The 19,311-nt window shown below is 49.5% G+C and overlaps 1 protein-coding gene across 1 annotated transcript; it reads left to right on the plus strand.

Moving 5' to 3' along the window:
• The first annotated feature begins 3,327 nt into the window (after positions 1-3,327).
• TOMM40 (translocase of outer mitochondrial membrane 40) lies at positions 3,328-14,432 on the plus strand. Its single transcript, XM_055000029.1, has 10 exons — positions 3,328-3,345; positions 5,259-5,472; positions 6,282-6,349; positions 7,576-7,668; positions 7,781-7,882; positions 8,913-9,018; positions 9,182-9,304; positions 10,780-10,856; positions 13,328-13,430; positions 14,193-14,432. Exons 2-10 carry the CDS (start codon positions 5,268-5,270, stop codon positions 14,330-14,332), a joined length of 1,017 nt encoding a protein of 338 aa, XP_054856004.1. The 5' UTR covers positions 3,328-3,345; positions 5,259-5,267; the 3' UTR covers positions 14,333-14,432.
• Positions 14,433-19,311: the final 4,879 nt, after the last annotated feature.

Consider the following 19,311-nt stretch of genomic DNA (forward strand, 5'->3'; position numbering starts at 1 on the left):
CAGTGATGTATTCGGGTCAGGAGGTTTGCGACTGTTAACTGGGGGAAAAGTGTTTCCTTTATAACATGTTTAGATCTCCATGTATTGTTCAATAGTGAAAAAGGTCACCTCGCAGTGACTGGAGAGTCCTAACCGGCGCGGCGGCATCACTTTCAGAAGTGACGTCGTTGCGCTGGTTGCAGGAACGTTCCTGCGCTTCATTTGGGGCTGATTTGGGCCCCAAACAGGCTGAATCGGCCCCGTGCCGAGCGCAGCAGCACTCTTGCAGCCAGTGTGGTGACATCACTTCCGGAAGAGATGTCATCCAGAGCGTGAAGATCTACACACTACAGGCACAAGGTAAGTGACAGGTCACCAACCCTCCCAGCAGGAGGATAGAGGGATCTGGCAATCCTAGCAACGACGTCACTTCCGGGAGTGATGTCATTGCACGGCTGCCCAAAATACAGCACACAGCCAGCATGAGGTCAGTGCTGGGTTCTCCCCACTCCTGCTGGGAGGGTATAGGGACCTGGGACAGAGACTCTCTACATTGCAGTGGGTGGCTTCCGCTGAGAGAATCACAGAGCCAGTTTGATTTAACGTACGTGATCATCCGACATGGAATAGAAAGCACCAAGGTTTTGGATCACCTTGCATGTTTCTTCCCCAGCATGCACTGAGCCGAGGTCTGCTTTACTAAGTTCAGTCTTCCCTGTGGCCTGCACCCTGAGACTGTAAGCTGCATTTCCCAATTAAGGCATTAAATCCTGCAACAGACCAAATGTCCCATATAAACAGGCACAACGTGTAGGATTAACTATTGTGTTGGAGAGCAACCTTAAAGTAGCACCTTAAAGACGAGTAAGTCAAAACTTTCTTTGTCAAACACAAATAGGATTGGAGTTCTCTGAGCCTGTTTATCCCAGTCAGAAGATGGGAGGGGGTGCATTATTATTATTATTATAACTGCACTTATATACCACTTTGCTAGGCAGATTAGTACCCCGACTCACAGCATTAAACTAAATCAGTGTTGTTATTATTCCTACCATCCAACTGTTGACCTGAGGCTGAGAGGAGGGGCCTACCCAAGGCCACCTGCAGAGTTTATGGCAGTAGTGGGATTAGAACCAGCAGTGTGCTGATTCACAGCCCAGTCACTTAACCACTGTGCTACAGCAGCTCTCATTCTTGCCAAAAGGCTGTAAACTGTCTTTAGCATTTTTGTATTGGATACAACAACCTTGATTTGTGTGTGCTTGCCAGAAAAGCTGGTCAAGTCTTGCCATGGAGCTTCACCCATAGTGGAAGCTGATGTGGGAAGGCTTTTAAATGCCAATTGTCTTTTGGCAGGGAAGAAAAGCAGGTGATATCTTACTCATAACAAGGTGATACTCCTTGTTATTATGAGTAACAATTGGTGGCATTAAATGTTAACATTCCAAAGGCCCTGGGAAATGGAAGGCTATATAAGTCAAATTTTATTTCTTGTCTCTAAGATACCTAATGCCACGGATACTGAGAGAATTAAAATTGATTTTAGGCTCCAAATTAATGTGTGCGTTCTTAGGTTTCCTTCTCCCTGTCCCAAACACCAAAGTATCCATCCCCTAGAAGGAGGCAAAGTATGTGTGGGAAGTACCCTTGGGGAAGGAAGGGTAGTGTAGAAACTGTTCTTGAGCAACGTTTGTATGTCAGTGGGCTGTATTTTTTTTCCAAACGAGATGCCCTACTGCAATTAAAGTGTGAGACACCAAAGGCTGACAAGTCGGAGCCTTCAGATCTCGACCTGAAAAATCTGCTTTTAAAAACTTATTTAACCTACATGACAGGAGAGCCTATATGAGAGCCAGTTTGGTGTAGTTATTAAAAACAGCAGGACTTGGAATCTGGAGAGCCAGGTTTGATTCCCCACTCCACTTGAAGCCAGCTGGGTGACCTTGGGTCGGTCACAGCTCTCTCAGAGCGCTCTCAGCCTCACCCACCTCACAGGGTGATTGTTGTGGGGATAATAATAACACCGCACTTTGTAAACCGCTGAGTGTGGCATTAAGTTGTCCTCAAGGGCGGTATATAGATCAAATGTTATTGTTAAAAAGTATTTTAACACTGAGTTTGAAGAAGAGTTCTGACTAGCTCAAAAGCTTGCACTGTTTTGTGTCATTCTGGTTGGTCCCAATGAAAGAGGTTATCCTGATTTTGTTTCTTGTGCTGGGGCCAAGATGACTATTCACAAGTGGGGAGCCTGGAAACTGCCATTTTTTGAGGGGGGGGGGAGAGCTTGAAACACTCATGTTGCGTGAAGAACTGGGTGGCTCAAGGCCTTATGAATGTCCTGGCTGTTAATTTGCACTGTGTAATCCGCTTTAGGTCTCAGTGACATCATCCTAATCATCATCTGTATTATTATTAAATAACATGATTTTCAGAGTAAATAATAATAATATGTTTTAGTGGTAATTGCAACTGTTTTCGCCTCAGAAAATGTCTTAAGAGGAGCTTAATTCTGATTGGTGTTTGAAGCCAGGGGGAGCTTAGAAACGTTTCTATAGCAACCGTATGGAAAGGGCAGAGCCCAAATCAGAATTTCCTCTAAAGATGGCAGCGCGCGGTTCGGTTTTCTCTATTGTTTCCGGGAGCCGCTCTGGAGGTTCACCGACTCTATGATCACTGCGGTGCACGCCGGGGAGGAACCCCTAACGCCACCTGACCTTGCGCCCGCTCCTCGCAACTGACCTTGCTTCTTTCGCGGGACACCCCGCCTCCTTATTGAGAAACGAGCCAACGAGCGGTAAGCATCCCCGCCTCCTTTTAGAAAATGTCTAATGAAAAAATGGCAGAGGACGGAAACCGAGTGACCAATCGCTGAGGAGCAGGGCGGGATTTAACGCCATAATCTGTCCAATAGAGATGAACAATCAAGTGACCGCCCAATAGAAACCCTCCTAGCGGGAGGGCGGGAAGAAGCGGTGGGACAGGGACCGGCCTCTCACCCATGAGGGCCGCACGGCCTGGGAGGAGGGACGGGGCTTGGGAAGACACCGGCCAGTAGCGTGTCGGCGAGTGCGGGTCGGGGGAGGGGCTTCGGGCAGCTCTGGCCAATGGCGGGGAGTAGGGGCGGGGTCTCGGAGCAGGCGTGTTGGGGTGTCTCCCGGCGCCTGCCCTCGCTGCTGCTGCCGCCGCCGCCACCGCGTGAGTGCTGAGAAGGGGCGGGCGGGCCGAGCAAGGCCGGGCATGGGGGGCACGGGGGAGGGGGCCACGTGACCACCGCTGCGGAGGGTCAGCAGCTGGGCGGCCTGGCGGGGAACTGGCCCGAGCCCTCGGCCGCCACTTCCCTCTCCCAGAGCAGGCGAGGGTGCCTGGGTGTGTGTGCCAGCGGCAGGGGCTTTGCACGCATGCGCCAGGGTCCTTGGGACTCTCTCTCTGGCTGCGCGGGGGGGAGGGGGAGAGGAAATGATTGATTTTGGGTGTGTTGCCAACCTCCAGGTGGGGCCTGGAGATCTCCCGGAATTGCAACTGATCTCCAGACCAGAGAGATCAGTTCCCTTGCAGGAAATGGATCCTTTGGAGGGTGATCTCTTGGGCATTATGAGGTCCCTCCTCTCCCCCAAAACCCATCCTCTGTCCAGGCTGCCCTCCCAATCTCTAGGAATTCTGTTCGGGTTGTCAGCCTCCAGGTGGGGCTGAGAAATCTGGAACTGCAGTTGATCCCCAGATGACAGAGATCAGTTCCATTGGAGGAACTTCTCGCCTGCTGAGGTCCCTTCGCAGACCTCACTCTCTCTGGTCTCCACCCCCCAAATCTCCAGGAATTTCCCAACCCAGAGTTTCATGGTTCAGTTTCGTGGATAGTCTGCTTTGCATGGAGACATTCCCAAGTTTAATCCTTGGCATCACCAGTGAAAGCAATTGGATATAGTAGTTGATGTGAAAGATCTCTGCCAAAGACCTTGGAGAGCTGCTACCAGTCAAGAGTAGACAATTCTGATATTGATGGGCCAAGGAGTCAGTCTAAGGCGGGGAGGGGGGTGCTTTTCCTGACTGACACCCTGGAGACCGAGTAGTGTCGCTTATTTATTTAACTTATTTCCAGTCTACCCTGCCTGCTTACTGAGACTCGAAGCAGATTACGTAGATGGCATGAGTCAATGCAATTGATAGGACAAGACAGCCAATGAGCAATGTAATAGGACTGGGATAGCAGGATATGAGTCCAGTGGCACCTTAAAGACCAACAGTGTAAGTTTTGAGAATCCAAGTTCCCTTCTTCCAATCCAAAGGTAGTTTTGACTCTGAAATGCTTATATCCTTGAAAATCTGGTGGGTCTCTAAGGTGCCATGGGACTCAAATCCTGCTGTTCGACTGTTCTGCAGCTATCAGGGCTGAGCTAGTTTCACATTTAATCCTAGTGCCATGGCTCAGTGGGAGAGCAGCTACTTTGCATGCAGGTGGTCTGCGGTTCAGTCCCTGCCATCTCCGATTTAAAGACTGTGGTTGAAGGTGATGGCAAAGGACTCCTTACCTGAGACTTTTCTGGTCAGAGTAGCCAATACTCAGGGCTTTTTTTTCTGGGAAAAGAGGTGGTGGAACTCAGTGGGTTGCCCTCCGAGTAAATGGTCACATGGCTGGTGGCCCCGCCCCCTGATCTCCAGACAGAGTGGAGTTTAGATTGCGCGGAGGGCAACCTAAACTCCCCTCTGTCTGGAGATCAGGGGGCGGGGCCACCAGCCATGTGACCATTTTCAAGAGGTTCCGGAACTCCGTTCCCCCGCGTTCCAGCTGAAAAAAAGCCCTGCCAATACTGAATTTGTCAGACCAGTGGTTTGTGGCAAACACAGTCAGGCAGTGCTGTTCAAAGCCCATGCTTGTCCTGCATTGCTTTTCTCTGCCTGCCAGAGGTGCTTAGCAGTTCCACCAAACAGCTTCCTGTCCTCGCGTATTCAAGGCTGCTTTGCAGTATGCCCTCCCCTCTCCTGTCAGAGAAACTAGTTGCTGAAGCTTCTGTTCTGCTTTTCTGAACAAACCTTTTCTGGCTGCGTAGAAAGGAGAATCGTGCTTTGGGCCGAAAAGGTGGTATCTGCTAAATTCACTTTAAGGTACATCAGTCTGCAACTGGAGACATTGTTCCCTATGTGACCGCTTGCAGAGCTTCAAACAGGTCTGTCCAAAATCGGAGTCTGGTGTAGTCCGGCCCTGTCTTTTCCCATAGGAATGAGACGTCCCTGGCAAAGCAGCCATGTCATGACCGTTTGTTTTCTCTTGCTTTCTTTTCTAGTTCTTCGCCATGGGCAACGTCCTGGCTGCCAGCTCCCCGGCACCCCCTTCTGCGGTGCCGGGGCCAGGCTCTGGCTTGGTCTCGGTGCCGCCCGGCTTTGCCATGCCCCCCGTCAGCGGGCTAGTTCCCCCACCGCAAGAACGTGCTGCAGAAGAGAAAGGTGACCAGCTTCCCAACCCAGGCACATTTGAGGAGTGTCATCGCAAATGCAAAGGTGAAAATTCCCCCTCGCGAAGGTGGGAAGGGCAGATGTTACAAAACTGGCAAGGGTGGAGTTGTTCCTTCTAAGTGAGTGCTAAAAATGCAGCATCGACCACAGAGAAAAGGGTAGGATCATCTAGCCACGGACAAAAAGGCAGAAACCTGCAGAGTGGTTTCAAAACAAGTTTGGCTGTATTTGCATCCCTTTCCGTGGAATCAACCGTTCGGTGCCGCAGCTTAAAGGGCAGCCTGCCACGTTTCCTCATTTATATATTAACGTGGTCAGTGCTGTGTTTCTTCCTTACTCCAGGGAGCCCTGGGCCACATCAGAGGAGTTCTCCTAGTTTACCTTCATAACTGCACTGCAGCATGAGTCAAGTGCAGTGGTCTGTTCGTGGCTTATTCCTAGTTTGGGAATATGCCATAATTTGTGTGTGGCTTGGCAAAATATGGTTTGCCAAGGAAGCGCTCCATTAGGCCCGCTGGTCAGGGAGGGAGCCGAAGAGCCCATGGATTCGTCAGGCGTAACCCTGTAACACCAAATCATTTGAGTGTCATTATATGTGAATTAATGCCTAGGAGGTAGGTTAGGTAGAAAGAAGGCAAGTGGCTTGCCTGAACACTCCTGGTATGCCTTGTGGCTGCGCGAGGATTTGAACCTGCATTTTCTGCAGCCAGGCAAGCTCTTTTGTCTCCTTGTTTTGCTCTGGTCTCCTCTGGGGAGGTCCCAATACATCTCTGGCATAAAGGAAGCTGCCCAGAACAAAGCCTAAAAGCATTCCCGGTGCTCACTTCCCCCTCCGTTGTTTCTTTCCATTTCAGAATTATTCCCTAACCAGATGGAGGGTGTGAAACTGACTGTGAACAAAGGCCTCAGCAATCACTTCCAGGTAAAACCGGCTTCGGACGCTCATTCATTGGTTTTTCGGTGGCTGGTTTGCATGACGTTTGTCATCGCTTTTCAGTTCACAGCCTTAACGCAGTGGGCAGAATGGTAAAGCATCCATGTAGAAAAATAACAAGACATCCAAACCAGCAGCAGAGACAGTAATTGCAAAACAAGGTTTGGGGTTGAGGCCTATGGCCCAGCAAAACAAAATTTGTCTTGCGTTCCGCCCAAAATGAACCATCTGCTGAATGCTCCCAGGGACGCAGTCTCTTGGAGGACCCAAAAATGCTTATCTTAAAGATGGGTTGAGGCGCCTATCAGGCCTGGAAGCTGCCCCCTCTTGACTTGGAAGCTTTTTTTCCTTTATCTCCCTTGTGTGTTTACTCAGGAACGAGAATGGCACTCTGCACATGCCCAGAGGCACTCTCAGCTTTGCTCCTTCACAGGTGAAAGAATGAGCCCTGAAAACACATTCTGGGCCAGAGACTTGCTGGTCCCGGATGGCCTGTCTTATTTTGATTTGCTTGTGCTCTGCCCTTCCTCGGAGGTGTCGCAGATTTCCACAGCTGGACAGAATTTTGGGATGGGGCAGGCCTCCGCTGGGGGATCACAAGATGGTTTCATGTTGAGACCCTTGGGATTATAGGACACTTGTGCTGGTTGTAGGAATGGAGAAGGAATCTTTTCCAAGGGCTGATTAGCTAGTGACGGTCAAGTGACTGCTTTTCTCTGTGCTTGGGAGGACTTTGGATACAGAGTTTGATTCTTGTGTGTGTTAACATTTTTTATGTTAACCATGAGCAATTAATACAAGCAAACTCAATCGAATACTGTTCTATAAATATAGCCAAGAGTTCCTTATTTTGTCTGGTGAGTGGAAGGATTAGAAGCCCTAGAAGTGAGTATCTTAGAGTGCACATCCTGTGGTCTGTTTGGTTTGGTAGAGCCTGCTTCCCACTCAACATGCACAGGAGTTCAGGCATAATCATTCTTGCAAATAAGTTTGACAAAAGGTACAGGCCTCCCTGTCCAAATCCATCTCTGTTGGCCATTCTTTGTGCTTTGCCTGTAAGAAGAGAAGGGCTCTGATATTAAAAACCATAATTGTCTGGTTGCCTGAGGTGATCCTTGCTCACCCTAGGCAATCAGGCAGACGGTCATTGAGATGCCACGTCAGCCATTGGTTTGCGGTCCCTGATTTCTTCTCATCCCCTTTGTCTTCTGCAGGTCAATCACACGGTAGCGCTCAGTACGGTTGGCGACTCCAATTACCATTTCGGGGTGACGTACGTTGGTAGAAAGCAGCTGAGCCCCACAGAGGTATGCCCGTATGCCACAGACGCCGTTTTGGCACCTCGTCAGCAGCACAGCTCTTGGCTCATCTTGGCTGTCTCCCCCTCTACTCTTTTTTTTCCCCTTTCCTCTCTTCCAGGCTTTCCCGGTGCTTATGGGTGATATGGACAACAGCGGCAGCCTGAATGCACAGATTATCCACCAGTTCACCAAAAAAATTAGCTCCAAGGTGGCCTTTCAGGTACAGAACAGCATTCCAGCTCATTGTCACCTGCGTTTAGCACAGCATATTTGTGTCCCCAAACTTCTCTGTTGTTTCACATTTTCTTATTCAGCCAATGTAGTTATTTACCCTATGTTTATTTACCCTGAGTTTACAAAGACGTAGCATTAGCAAGAATCCAATACAGAGTTGAAGAATTGCTAAAACAGAGCATAAGCAGTTCTAGGACTGACATTAGACAACGTATAACAATATAACTGACGTTTCATCTAACTTCCAAATCTGAGCCAGGTGCTCCTTCCCATCCAGGCAGTGAATTAGACTCATCTGACAGTTTTTTTGTGGCAATTTGTAAATTCCCAAGCTGCTTTTTAAAAACTTTCATCCAGGGCCGTTTTCACACTGCTTACCGGCCACGGAACATCGCGTCGAGCTCCCAGAACGACAGCGTCTTTCTGGTGCAATTTCGCTGTCGTTCCGGGAGCTCGTTGCAATGTTCCGTGGCTGGTAAGCAGTGTGAAAACGGCCCAGGTTTCGGAGCCGAATCAACAATGGGTTCAGAGAAAGTGGATTGTGGCTTCGATCCTAAAGGCACTTCCCTAGGAATATGCTCCAGTGAATAACATGGGGCTTACTTCTGAGTAAACCTTCTTAGGATTGCCTCCTGTGAGACTTTTAGTTATGCAGATAATTGTGCCCCAAAGTTCTTAATCTTTTAGTAGTTCCTTTCCAAGTATGCCATAAATCAATTTTGAATTGTGCATGTTTAAAGCAATATTTGCCCTGACCTGGATAGCCCAGGTGAGCCTGATCTCATCAGATCTCAGAAGCTAAGCAGGGTTGGCCTTGGTAATTGGATGGGAGATCTCTGACAAAGACCAGAGTTGCAGAGGCAGGCAATGGCAAACCACCTCTGTTACTCTCTTGCTGTGAAAACCCCACCGGGGGTCACCATAAGTCAACTATGACTTGAGGGCACTCTCCACCACCACCAAAGCAATATAAAAATGCAACTTTTCTCTCTCTTCTCCCCATTGATATATCCCAGACGCAGCAGTCAAAATTCGTGAACTGGCAAGTGGACAGTGAATACCGAGGCGCGGACTTTACTGCAGCCGTCACGCTAGGGAATCCTGACATTTTGGTGGGCTCAGGTGAGAAGGCTGCCTCTTGACAGTCTCCCTCCTCCGCACTCCTACCCTGCCTTGCAGCTGGCTGGCCTCTGGCCCCAACGCACTCGGAAGTGTGGCCTTTGTGGTCCAGCTAAGGATTTTCCCTCCTGTACAAGTTGGAATCTTCCCTCTCTCCACTCTGCAGGGATCGTGGTGGCACATTATCTGCAGAGTATCACGCCGTGTCTGGCGCTGGGTGGGGAGTTGGTGTACCACCGTCGCCCAGGAGAGGAGGGAACACTCATGTCTCTTGCTGGGAAATACACAGGTACTGATTCGCTCTTCCAGAATTGAGGGTCCGCTTTCCCTTTACTCTCTGTACACCGCTGTGCGTAGCCACGATGGCGCGTCTGAAAAGAAGCGGCCAGAAAGAATTGGGCTGCTGCTTTAAAGGCTTTAGAGTTGTGTTGAATTAGACCTTCCGCCAGAGCCGGCCTTATGGGTTGAGCCAGTGCATGTTTACTCTATGATTCTACTCTGCTGCAGATTGTCATGTGGTGACAAAAGTAGAAAGTAAGCTGACTCCTGCTGGGTGAGACTAAAGATATGCCCAGTCCAGAATCCGCTGTCTTGCAGCGACCAGCCAGATCTTATCTTGAAGCCCCAAATGACACTCCAAGCCCATAAGCATCAATTCTGCTTTGAACCAAATGCCTGCAGAGGTGGCAGCACTTAAGTGCTGGAAATAGCAATGTCTGGTGTACTGCAGCCTCAATGGGAAGATGAGCCTACCATGCAGGGGGCAGCAAGGATCACTTAGTTAGGACAGCGAGAGCAGCACCTCTCTTGTTTCCTGGGGGTCATTGCCTGGTCTTGTCTCCTATTGGGCTAAACAGGGCAAAATCCTGCTGCTTCTCTCTCCTGCCTTATTCTTTGTCTCTCCAAGATGTAGTCAGATAGCGAGGGCTCTATTCCTATCTCTCCTCTTCACTCTCAAGTATGTATTTCCTAAATAAACTTATTAAGCCTCTTTAATCAGCACAGCCCCGTTGAGTTTAATGAGCGGCGTCCTCCCAAATAAGCACAGGCAGGATCGTGTTGTGTAAAAGCAACAAGTCAAAGCTTGCAATACCTTCCCCAGCCCTGAGCTCATATTTGGATGATGCCATCTGCTTCCCAATATGGCTGGTTTTTATTTTGAAAAAATCATATGGTGTATTTTAAAAATTGACCCCCTTGCTGCCTTGGCCAGTCTCCCCGGTTTAACTCAACTGCTTTAATCTGACCTAGGGGGTGGTTTGGGCCCTGACCTCGGTAGCCCAGGTGAGCCTGATCCCGCCAGATCTCAGAAGCTAAGCAGGGTCAGCCCGGGTTAGTATTTGGATGGGAGACCTCCAGCGAAGACCAGGGCTGCAGAGACAGGCAATGACAAATCACCTCTGTTAGTCTTTTGCTGGGAAAACCCCACCAGGGGGGGTCACCATAAGTCAGCTCTGACTTGAGGGCACTCTCCACCACCCCCAGGTGGCGGTTTGAAGTGAGGCCAGTAAGGCTGGTGACCGTAAGGGCACCGAGAGAATCTTGCCAGCTCAGGATGGTGGGCTTTCCATTCTAGCATCTCTTTTCGCGAAGCTGCCAACTAGATGATTTCAGAGCGCATGTGCAGGTGCTTGCCCACGAAATAGTTGCTCTGAATGTGCAGTTTTCCTCTTGGCGTCCAAGCTAAAAGTTCCAGCTGAACTGGGGTACACGCATCCCAGTCTCTCTTCAAAGCAAGTGAAGTCCTCGCTTTCTCCCCCACAGCACCTAACTGGATCGGGACCCTGACAATAGGACAAACAGGAGCACACGCCACGTATTACCATAAAGCCAGCGACCAGGTAAGAGTCTCGTGGGGAGGTGCTGCTTCTGGAGAAGGAACAAACTTAGTTTATTGGGGTAGGCAGCCAGAAGTGCCTGCACGCCCCACCATCTCTTGGAGGAGGGCAAACGGGGGAGTGATCAGGGGACGTGACTTGCTTGGCCAGCACGACACGGGGTGCCCTTTCTCAGTTTTAAGGCCATAAAGCTTTAAGGCCATAAAGCTCCCGTTTTGGCCATAAAGCTCTGACCCGTGTCGCGCTTGTATTTTTATCTGTGCCAGCTGTGATACCCTTCCCAGGCGCCACTCAGAAGTGCCAGGTCTTGCCTACACAGCCCTAAGGGGTTAGATCAGGCAGGGCGTTGGGTCTAACCAGCTTTTCTGCTGGCAAACAAGGAGGGGGCCTCCCCGGACCACTAGCACCAAAAAAGGCTATAGTGGGGTTCATGGCATATGCATGCCCGGGGTAATGCCAATTGCCACTTTGGGGTCAGGGAGCAATTTCCCCCATGCATGTTTGGCTAGGGATCCTGATGGAGTTTTGCCATCTTCAGGGCATGGAGCAGGGGTCGCTGGGTGTGCGTGCGTGGAGGGGGGGAGTAGTTGTGAATTTCCTGCATTGTGCAGGGGGTTGGACTAGATGACCCTGGAGGTCCCTTCCAACCCTCTGATTCTCTGATTCTACATTGTCTGCTTTGATATGGCCAAACTTGCTTAATGTAAGAGCCACGTAGAATAAACATCAGGTGTTTAAGAACCGCAAGACATGATGCATTGAAGTGACTTCAGATGAGGAGGTGGGTTTGGGGGAGTGTCCTGAAAGTGACATCACAGGAAGGGGTGGGGTTTTGATGCCGTTTGCTGGAAGTGACATCATTGGAGGGGGTGGAGCTTGGGTGGAGCTATCCCCTGACCTTTGACTTGGAAGTGACATCACAAAAGTAATGTCACACCCTTCCTAGGCTTCACTCCCGAAGTCCCCAGATATTTTCTGACATTTTATTGAAAATGTGACAGATGTGGAAAGAAAGAAGGAAGGAACGAAAAAAGGAAAAGGGAGGGAAAGACATAGAAGGAAAGGAGGGAAACAAACTAGCCTAAAATAAAATGTACGGACACAGTGATACTCAGACCTCCAGGAGCCACACAATATGTCTAGAAGAGCCACATGTGGCTCCCGAGCCGCAGTTTGGCCACCCTTAGTCCAGAGGTTGAGAGAGGAGGACCTCAGGCAGGGCTTCTGAAGGTCCCGTGGAAAAGGATGGCTGGTTCCCGAGAAGAGTAGTGTAGGCCGCTTCTGAGCCAACGGGGGATTAGGCTGCCTGCCCTTGGCTAGCCGAACAGCAATAGTTATAGGAGCAAAAGAACATCAAAGAAATAATTGTAATGTCCAGGAATTCTTGGTGAGCCCTGGGTGTGAATCTGTACATTTCCTGAGTTTGAATGAGCTAGGAAGGAGATTTCCCAGAAGGGTGACCAAAAGGTGATTGCCTTCAGGCAGAGCAGACAAAAAGTCTGGCAGGATGCAAAAAAGGCTGACAGGCTGGAGGCTTCGCCCATGCCCGTAACAGGTTGATAGGAGACTTTCAGGCAGGGTCAGTACAAGTAATCAAGCCCATCGGAGTGCTCAATAGTAATCAGATTTTGTGCCCCAAAAGAGTTGTCCATGCCGATGAGATTATATGGCTGGATCTAGGGAGCCAGTTTGGTGTAATGGTTAAGAGCAGCAGGACTCTAATCTGGAGAACCGGGTTTGATTTCCCACTCCTCCGCTTGAAGCCAGCTGGGCCAGTCACAGCTCTCTCAGCCCCACCCACCTTACAGGGTGATTGTTGTGAGGATAATAATAACACTTAGTAAACCACTCTGAGTGGGCATTAAGTTGTCCTGAAGGACGGTATATAAATCGAATGTTGTTATTAGGTGGGTGCAGGCCCCCATGGCAATGGGTATTCCTGCGTACGTATGCCGATGTCCCATCAATGAATCAGTCTCCTGCCCAAAGTTATGGCCGCTCATTAGCATAGCCTTAGCAGAGCCTTGACCTTTCCTTCCTCAAAGTATAGCATTCCTGGCTCCTGAAATGGCTGCCACAGTGAATCTAGCCAAGATGGAGTCAGAGCAGACAGCACACATCTGGGAAGGGGGTCTGGGGTAACACTGACAGCCAGTCACTTTTTTGCAATTGCGAAACACGGGTTGTAATCACTCATGTTTTTGGTTGAATAAAGCTTGCATTCGGTTGAGGTTTATGGGACGGCCTTGTCTTGGAGGTTTGGCAAAGCCCTAGCCGGAGTGTGTTTCAGAAACCGTGCCACGGCTTTGGTGGGAAAGCTCTGGGGTTGCCTGATGCTATTGCTAGTCCTGGAGCAGGTCGGAACGATGAGGGGGGCAGTGAGCGGAAGTTCACATTAGGCAGGGAAGGATTGCTACAGGGCACACAGCTTGGACCTTCCCTTGACCTCTTCTCCCTTCTCGTGGCTTCCCCAGCTGCAGGTGGGAGTGGAATTCGAAGCCAATACTCGCATGCAGGACACAAGTGTGACGCTCGGCTACCAGCTAGATCTGCCGAAAGCCAACCTGCTCTTCAGAGGTATGAAAGCTCCACCCTGTTTTTCGGCAAGGGGTACAAACTCTAGTGAGTGAGGATGCAACAGATTGAAGGGGGGTCAGTTCTTTTCCTCTTCTTAAAAAAAAAAATCTTGGCTACACGATTTCCTGGGCTCACCCGCCTGTGTGGTTTCTTTACCCTAGAGTCCGTGGTTCTAGATTAGGGTTCCTAGGTGCCTGCTGGTGGCAGGCAAACTCCTGGGGATTTGCCCCCTCATCCACCTATCACCCAGCGATCAGCAGGAGACAAATGCCAGGAGGTTGCCTACCACCAGCAGGAACACGTGCCGTGCACGCACTCCCAACCAGCATGGCAACGTCACTTCCGGAAGTGACGTCGCGGTGGCCGCAGGAGCATATCAGTGCTTCGTTTGGGGCTGATTGAGCCCAAACGGGCTGAATCGGCCCCGTGCGGAGTGCGGGAGCACTCTCTCAGCCGGCATGGTGACGTCACTTCCGGAAGTGACGTCATCACACTGGCTCTGGAGGTAAGTGCCGGGTCCCCAACCCTCTCGGCCGGAGGATAGAGGGACCTGGCAACTCTAGTCCAGATCTGTAGCTGGGTGCAGTGGCATGCGCCTGTAATCCCAGTCTAACCACAGGAGGCTGAGGCCGGCGGATCGCTTGAGTTCGGGACTGCAGTCAGCATAATGTCAGTAGATGATTATTTCTGTATTCCAGATCTGTACTCACTTGCTCCTGAAATCATCTCCTGACTGTCCGTTTTCCCTCTTCCCCTTCTCAGGCTCCGTCAACAGCAACTGGATTGTGGGGGCGGCGCTGGAGAAGAAGCTCCTCCCCCTGCCCCTCACGCTGGCCATGGGGGCCTTCCTCAACCACCGCAAGAACAAATTCCAGTGTGGTTTCGGCCTTACCATCGGTTAAGCCCAACCCACCCCCCCTTCACTCTCTGTCTCCCCCCTGCCAGTTCAGCTCACCTCACTTTCCACCCACATCCTTGTTTGGCCAGCGGTGGCCTCCCTAGGGGTGTGGGTGCGTGGGCGCAGGAGGGAGCGGGGTTGGGATGTACTGGGGGCTGTGGGAGTATTCCCCTCCCACCTTCCCTCCCACCAGGAGCAGCTAGCTGGTTCTCAGGGAACTTGACAGCAGGACTCTGAGCGGGTTCATGCCAAGGGGCGTCTCCCCATATCCCTCGCCCTGTCTCCCGCTGGACTTCTCTGCCCGTGGTACGGTTCGTGCACCCGCAGTGTCTGCAGCTGTGCTCGCTGTGCTGCCTCCCTGGTGCCACTAGGGGGCGGTATTGCTTTGGCAATGGGGGAAGTGCATTTCTCCTCCAGGATGATCTATGGCCATAGAGGTGGCAGGGATGTTCTGCCTGGGGGATGTGGGGGGGGGGGGGAGGGTCTTAGCATGCGAAGAGTTTGGCTGCAGCTGGAAAGGGAGGGGGTTCCAAAGCCTTTGTCGCATGCGCTATATATCAGATAGTGCACATTCAAGGCAGCAGCTAGGCCTTCTCCTTCTCTCCGCTCTGGACAACCAGAAGGAACGCGCACTACTTCTGACGGTTTTGTGAAAATGTGCGAGTAACGATTACTGTTTTGCAGGGCCTTTGCTCTTGTTACCAGTTTTTCCATCCTGCTGTGTTGGGGGACGGGGTCAAAGCCCTGAACTGTTCTCTCGCTATTTTTTATGTTCAAAGCTGCAGCGAAACAGTCCCAACCATAATTACTGCACACCCCCACCACACCCGTCCGGTTTTCCTTTGCCACGCCTCTTCTCTCGCCCTCCTTGCATCAGGTTTTGCAGGAAGTCTGTTTTTGCTTGGGTCCCCTCCCTCCTTGCTCTCCTGCCCCCTCCCCCGCCCCCGTGAAGCTGCACATAAAAGCTCCATGGGACCAGACCGAGAGATGCCAGCGTATCCCCATGCCATGCAGCGATTGCGGGGAGAGATCTGTTGCATGTCCTCCTCTCCCCCCCCCCCGCCCCCCCTGTGCGGCCAGAGATCGAGTGTAAATCATGTTTATAAGTTATGGGAACGAAAGTATCTTTTACAGAAGAGAGGGGTAAGCAACCCCTGAACCCGCAAGGGGAGAACCGCCTCCCTCCCCAGCGAAGTCGGAAATGTCCGTTTCAATAAATTACCATCCACCACTCAGCCTGTCTCTCTCTCCTCCTGTTTTTATTGTCTCCCTTCTTTCCCAAAGATGCGCTCATTTTGGGATTTATCAGCAGAGGCTTTTCTCTGGTTTCCCGGTGGGGCTTAAGAAGCTCAGGCTGTTCAGCAAAGCTGCGGGAGTTCTGGGTTCAAAATTTGCTCTGCTGTGAACTCGGTGGATAACCTTGAGCAACAAGCTACTTTCTCAGTCTCCATTGCAATACAGAGACGATGGTAATACTGACCAGGGGGTTGGATCCAGGCAGAGCGTGCAGAAATTTCTGCTGATGGAAGGACCCTTCCCTTGACACAAGGTGCCCAATGGTCAGTAGGCTGGCAAATGGATCCAACAGGTGTTATCAGTGGAGCTATACCAAAAATGGGGACCCATTTATTATTTTAATATTTTTTTAGAAAGTGCAAGTGCAATATGTGCAAAAATTATTTATACTTTGTAAATTACACTACTGCCCAAACATTGGGTCAAACGTGTCAATATTCCATGCATTTGACCCAACGTTTGGGCAGTATTTATTTTAATTATTTATTTTATTGTATTTATATTCCGCCCTCCCCACAAGCAGGCTCAGGGCAGATAAATTACACAGTAGTGTAATTTACAAAGTATTTTTTGCACATATTGCACTTGCACTTTCTAAAAAAATATAAAAAAATAATATACTAGTTGGTGGTCTCTCTGGACCTTGGGTCCCCATTTTTTGTATAGTTCAGCTTAGAGACCATTCCCTTCATTTTGTTGTTATCCGTGGAGCACCAGTTGTTCGACTTGTCAGATGTTCCTCAAAGCCAAGAGCTGCACTGTGCAATCGGGGCACCTTTTTATGTTCAGGCCCAGTTTTAAACGGGATGCCGGCCGAACCAGAGGTTCCTTCTGCAGCTTTGCACGTTCCCCGGAGTCTCATTTAAACTGCTGCAGCCCTTGCAAAGGAGTGTTGAAGAGCTTAACGAAGTTTCTCTGGCTAGCCATTGGTGAGTCACGTAGGCTCAGGATTGCCAGCTCCTGTTTGGTTATAATGCCACAGAGTCCACCTTCCAAGGCAACCATTTTCTCCAGGGGAACTGATCTCTGTCACCTGGAGATCAGTTGTAATTCTGGGAGATTTCCAGTCACCACCTGCAGGTTGGCAACCCTATGCAGGCTTTCCTCCCCCCCCTCCAAAAACCTGACCCATTGCTGCAAGGAAGATCTATAATTCAGATAGTTGTAGAGAATGCATTCTGCAAAGCAAACATGCAAACTTTAATTTGCAAGATGTTGTTTAGACATCTCTGTATGATGGGTGTGCAACCTGGAGGGGGGTGAAAGGCGATGGTGACACATTTATTTATTTACATTATTTATAGTTCGCCTTTCCTACTGAGACTCAAGGTGGATTACAGAGTGTGAATCAGTATGGTCAGTATCAAAGATATTTCTATTCTCATGTAATAGACATGCAGATTTGCAAAAATTTAACAACCAGCAGAAATCCAATCCAAAGAAATGCTGAGACAGCATAAGCAATTCTGTGACCAGTATATTGAACAACATAGGAACTATCCAGTAGGATCGTACTTAACAGCGATAGTAGTGAAGTCTATGGTCCCTCAATGTTTACAGCAATTGTAGTAAAGTCTGTGATCCCTCCTTATTCCTTTACTAATGGGTTCCTTATCCCTTTACTCATTTTGTTTCTGTAGTTTTATCCAGCTTTGCCTAGGTGTTGACTTGAGGACTAGAAACTTGGGACTTCTGTTTGAAACCTGAGATTCTCTGGATGGGGCATTCTAGCATGTAGCCCTTAGCCTTGGTGACAGAGAAGTCTGAATACGGAGATGGGTAGCCGTGTTTGTCTGTAGCAGTAGAAAAGAGCAAGAGCCCAGTAGCACCTACAAGACTAACAAAATTTGTGAGCTTTCGTGAGCCGCAGTCTATTTATTCTTTTGTATAAGGACTGCCTTGTTCATCTTATGCAAAAAGTGGAAGGGCATTGTTGGCAGGTAGGGTATGAGCTGTTTGTGAGCCACAGCTCACTTTTTCAGAAACAGCTAGAACGTGAGTCCATCTGTCCTTATATCTTGGAGAGTGGAGTGATTTCAGGTGCCGAATGATGATAGCCGGTGAATGACAGAAGGCAGGCATGTTTGAATAGGGTGAGGTATGCAGAGGGGTGGTGTGTGTGGAGAAATCAGCACTGGTAATGAGACAGGAAGCCTAGGTCTTGATTCAGTCCAGGAGGATGCATTGTCTTGAGCTTTGTTATCAGCTGCAATTCAACAGTCTCTCTAATCTCCCTTTGAAATTCCTCTGCAGGATAACTGCTACTTTTAGGTTTACGGAGCGTCTGCCTTCCCAAAGTAGCTTGGTTGCAAAGGTGGACCGTAGAGTGTGAACCAGATTACAGAGGCCAGCAAATTGAGGACGGTGCCTCAGCTCTTGGAGAGAGAAGTGTAAAGACATGGATGCAAATTTTAACAGCGTACTTCCATGTTTTACAGGCCTCTGGTTTTTAATGTAAGGAGGAATGCCACAAGGCCTTCTTGCTGAAAGGCATTCTCTTTACTGCTCTTTGATGGGTACGCAGCGGAAAGGAAATCCATCTCTCACCGCCGTCTTGGAGATTAGAATCGCTGCCCAGAGGGTGCCCAAGGCCAATCCCTCTACCAGAAGGCAAGACTCGGCATGCACAAATGCTGTACCGTTGATCAACCTCCCCCGTCCCAAATGTAGAGCAGGTGAGAAAAAGGTATGGCACCCTCTTCTCCCTGCTAGGACCAGCCTTTTCACTGTTTGAGCCCCAAAGAGAGAAAATATTAAAAGGTTTGAATGAATGAGGATTAGAGATCATACAGAAATTATATTCTGCAGGCGCTCACCAGCTTTGGGTCACCTGGGATTCTGTCCCACAGCTGTTTTACCATCAACTCCTATCATCTGCCAGACATGTCAGGTAGCCATTTTCCCCAGGCTAGTTTGGCTAGGGATCCTGACAGTGTTTTGCCATCTTCTGGGCATGGAGCAGGGGTCACTCGGGAGGTGGTTGTGAATTTCCTGCATTTTGCAGGGGGTTGGACTAGATGACCTTGGAGGTTCCTTCCAACCCTGTGATTCTATGGGTAGTGAGATACCCTTTGCCTTGTGCTGTCTTCAGTTTCTGGTCCTTTCTCTCCCCCATCATTTCTGGGCCTTTGTCCATATGACCTGCCACCATGGAGTTCTAGTATCCCAGCTTGGGCAGAGTCCAGGGAGAGCAGGCCAGGACAACAGGTTCCAGAAGGAAGTACTGTTAAGGGTGTTGCTGCAACCGCACAGAGCACTTCTATTTCGAGTTATACCGAGGAGGAGCTGTTTATCTTTTGGAAAAATATTTATTTCGGTCTAAAGGCAAAACATAGTTCCAACTCTATCTTTTCCTCCATCCGATAGGAATGAATGTCTTGAGAGCTGTGCTCCCTGCCCAAGAGTCCCTGTCAAATTTCAGACAGGAAAAATAATTTTTTAACAATTGTTTAAAAATTTTTAAATAAATTATTTTAAAAAATTATTTTGTATCAAAAAATTACAGAAATGTGTAGCTCATGATCACAGAACTTTCAAGGTCCAGTCCCATTTCTAGCTTTATTATTCGATGCAATTGCAAACACTGACCATTTCTTGATGAATTTATCTGATTTTACATAAAACAACCTCAAGACTTCTATGCTGCTATGTTAAAATGCTATTTTCCAGATTCTCAAAATCCAGTCT

The sequence above is a fragment of the Eublepharis macularius genome, chromosome 15, assembly GCF_028583425.1.
Source record: "Eublepharis macularius isolate TG4126 chromosome 15, MPM_Emac_v1.0, whole genome shotgun sequence".
Lineage (NCBI taxonomy): Eukaryota > Metazoa > Chordata > Lepidosauria > Squamata > Eublepharidae > Eublepharis > Eublepharis macularius.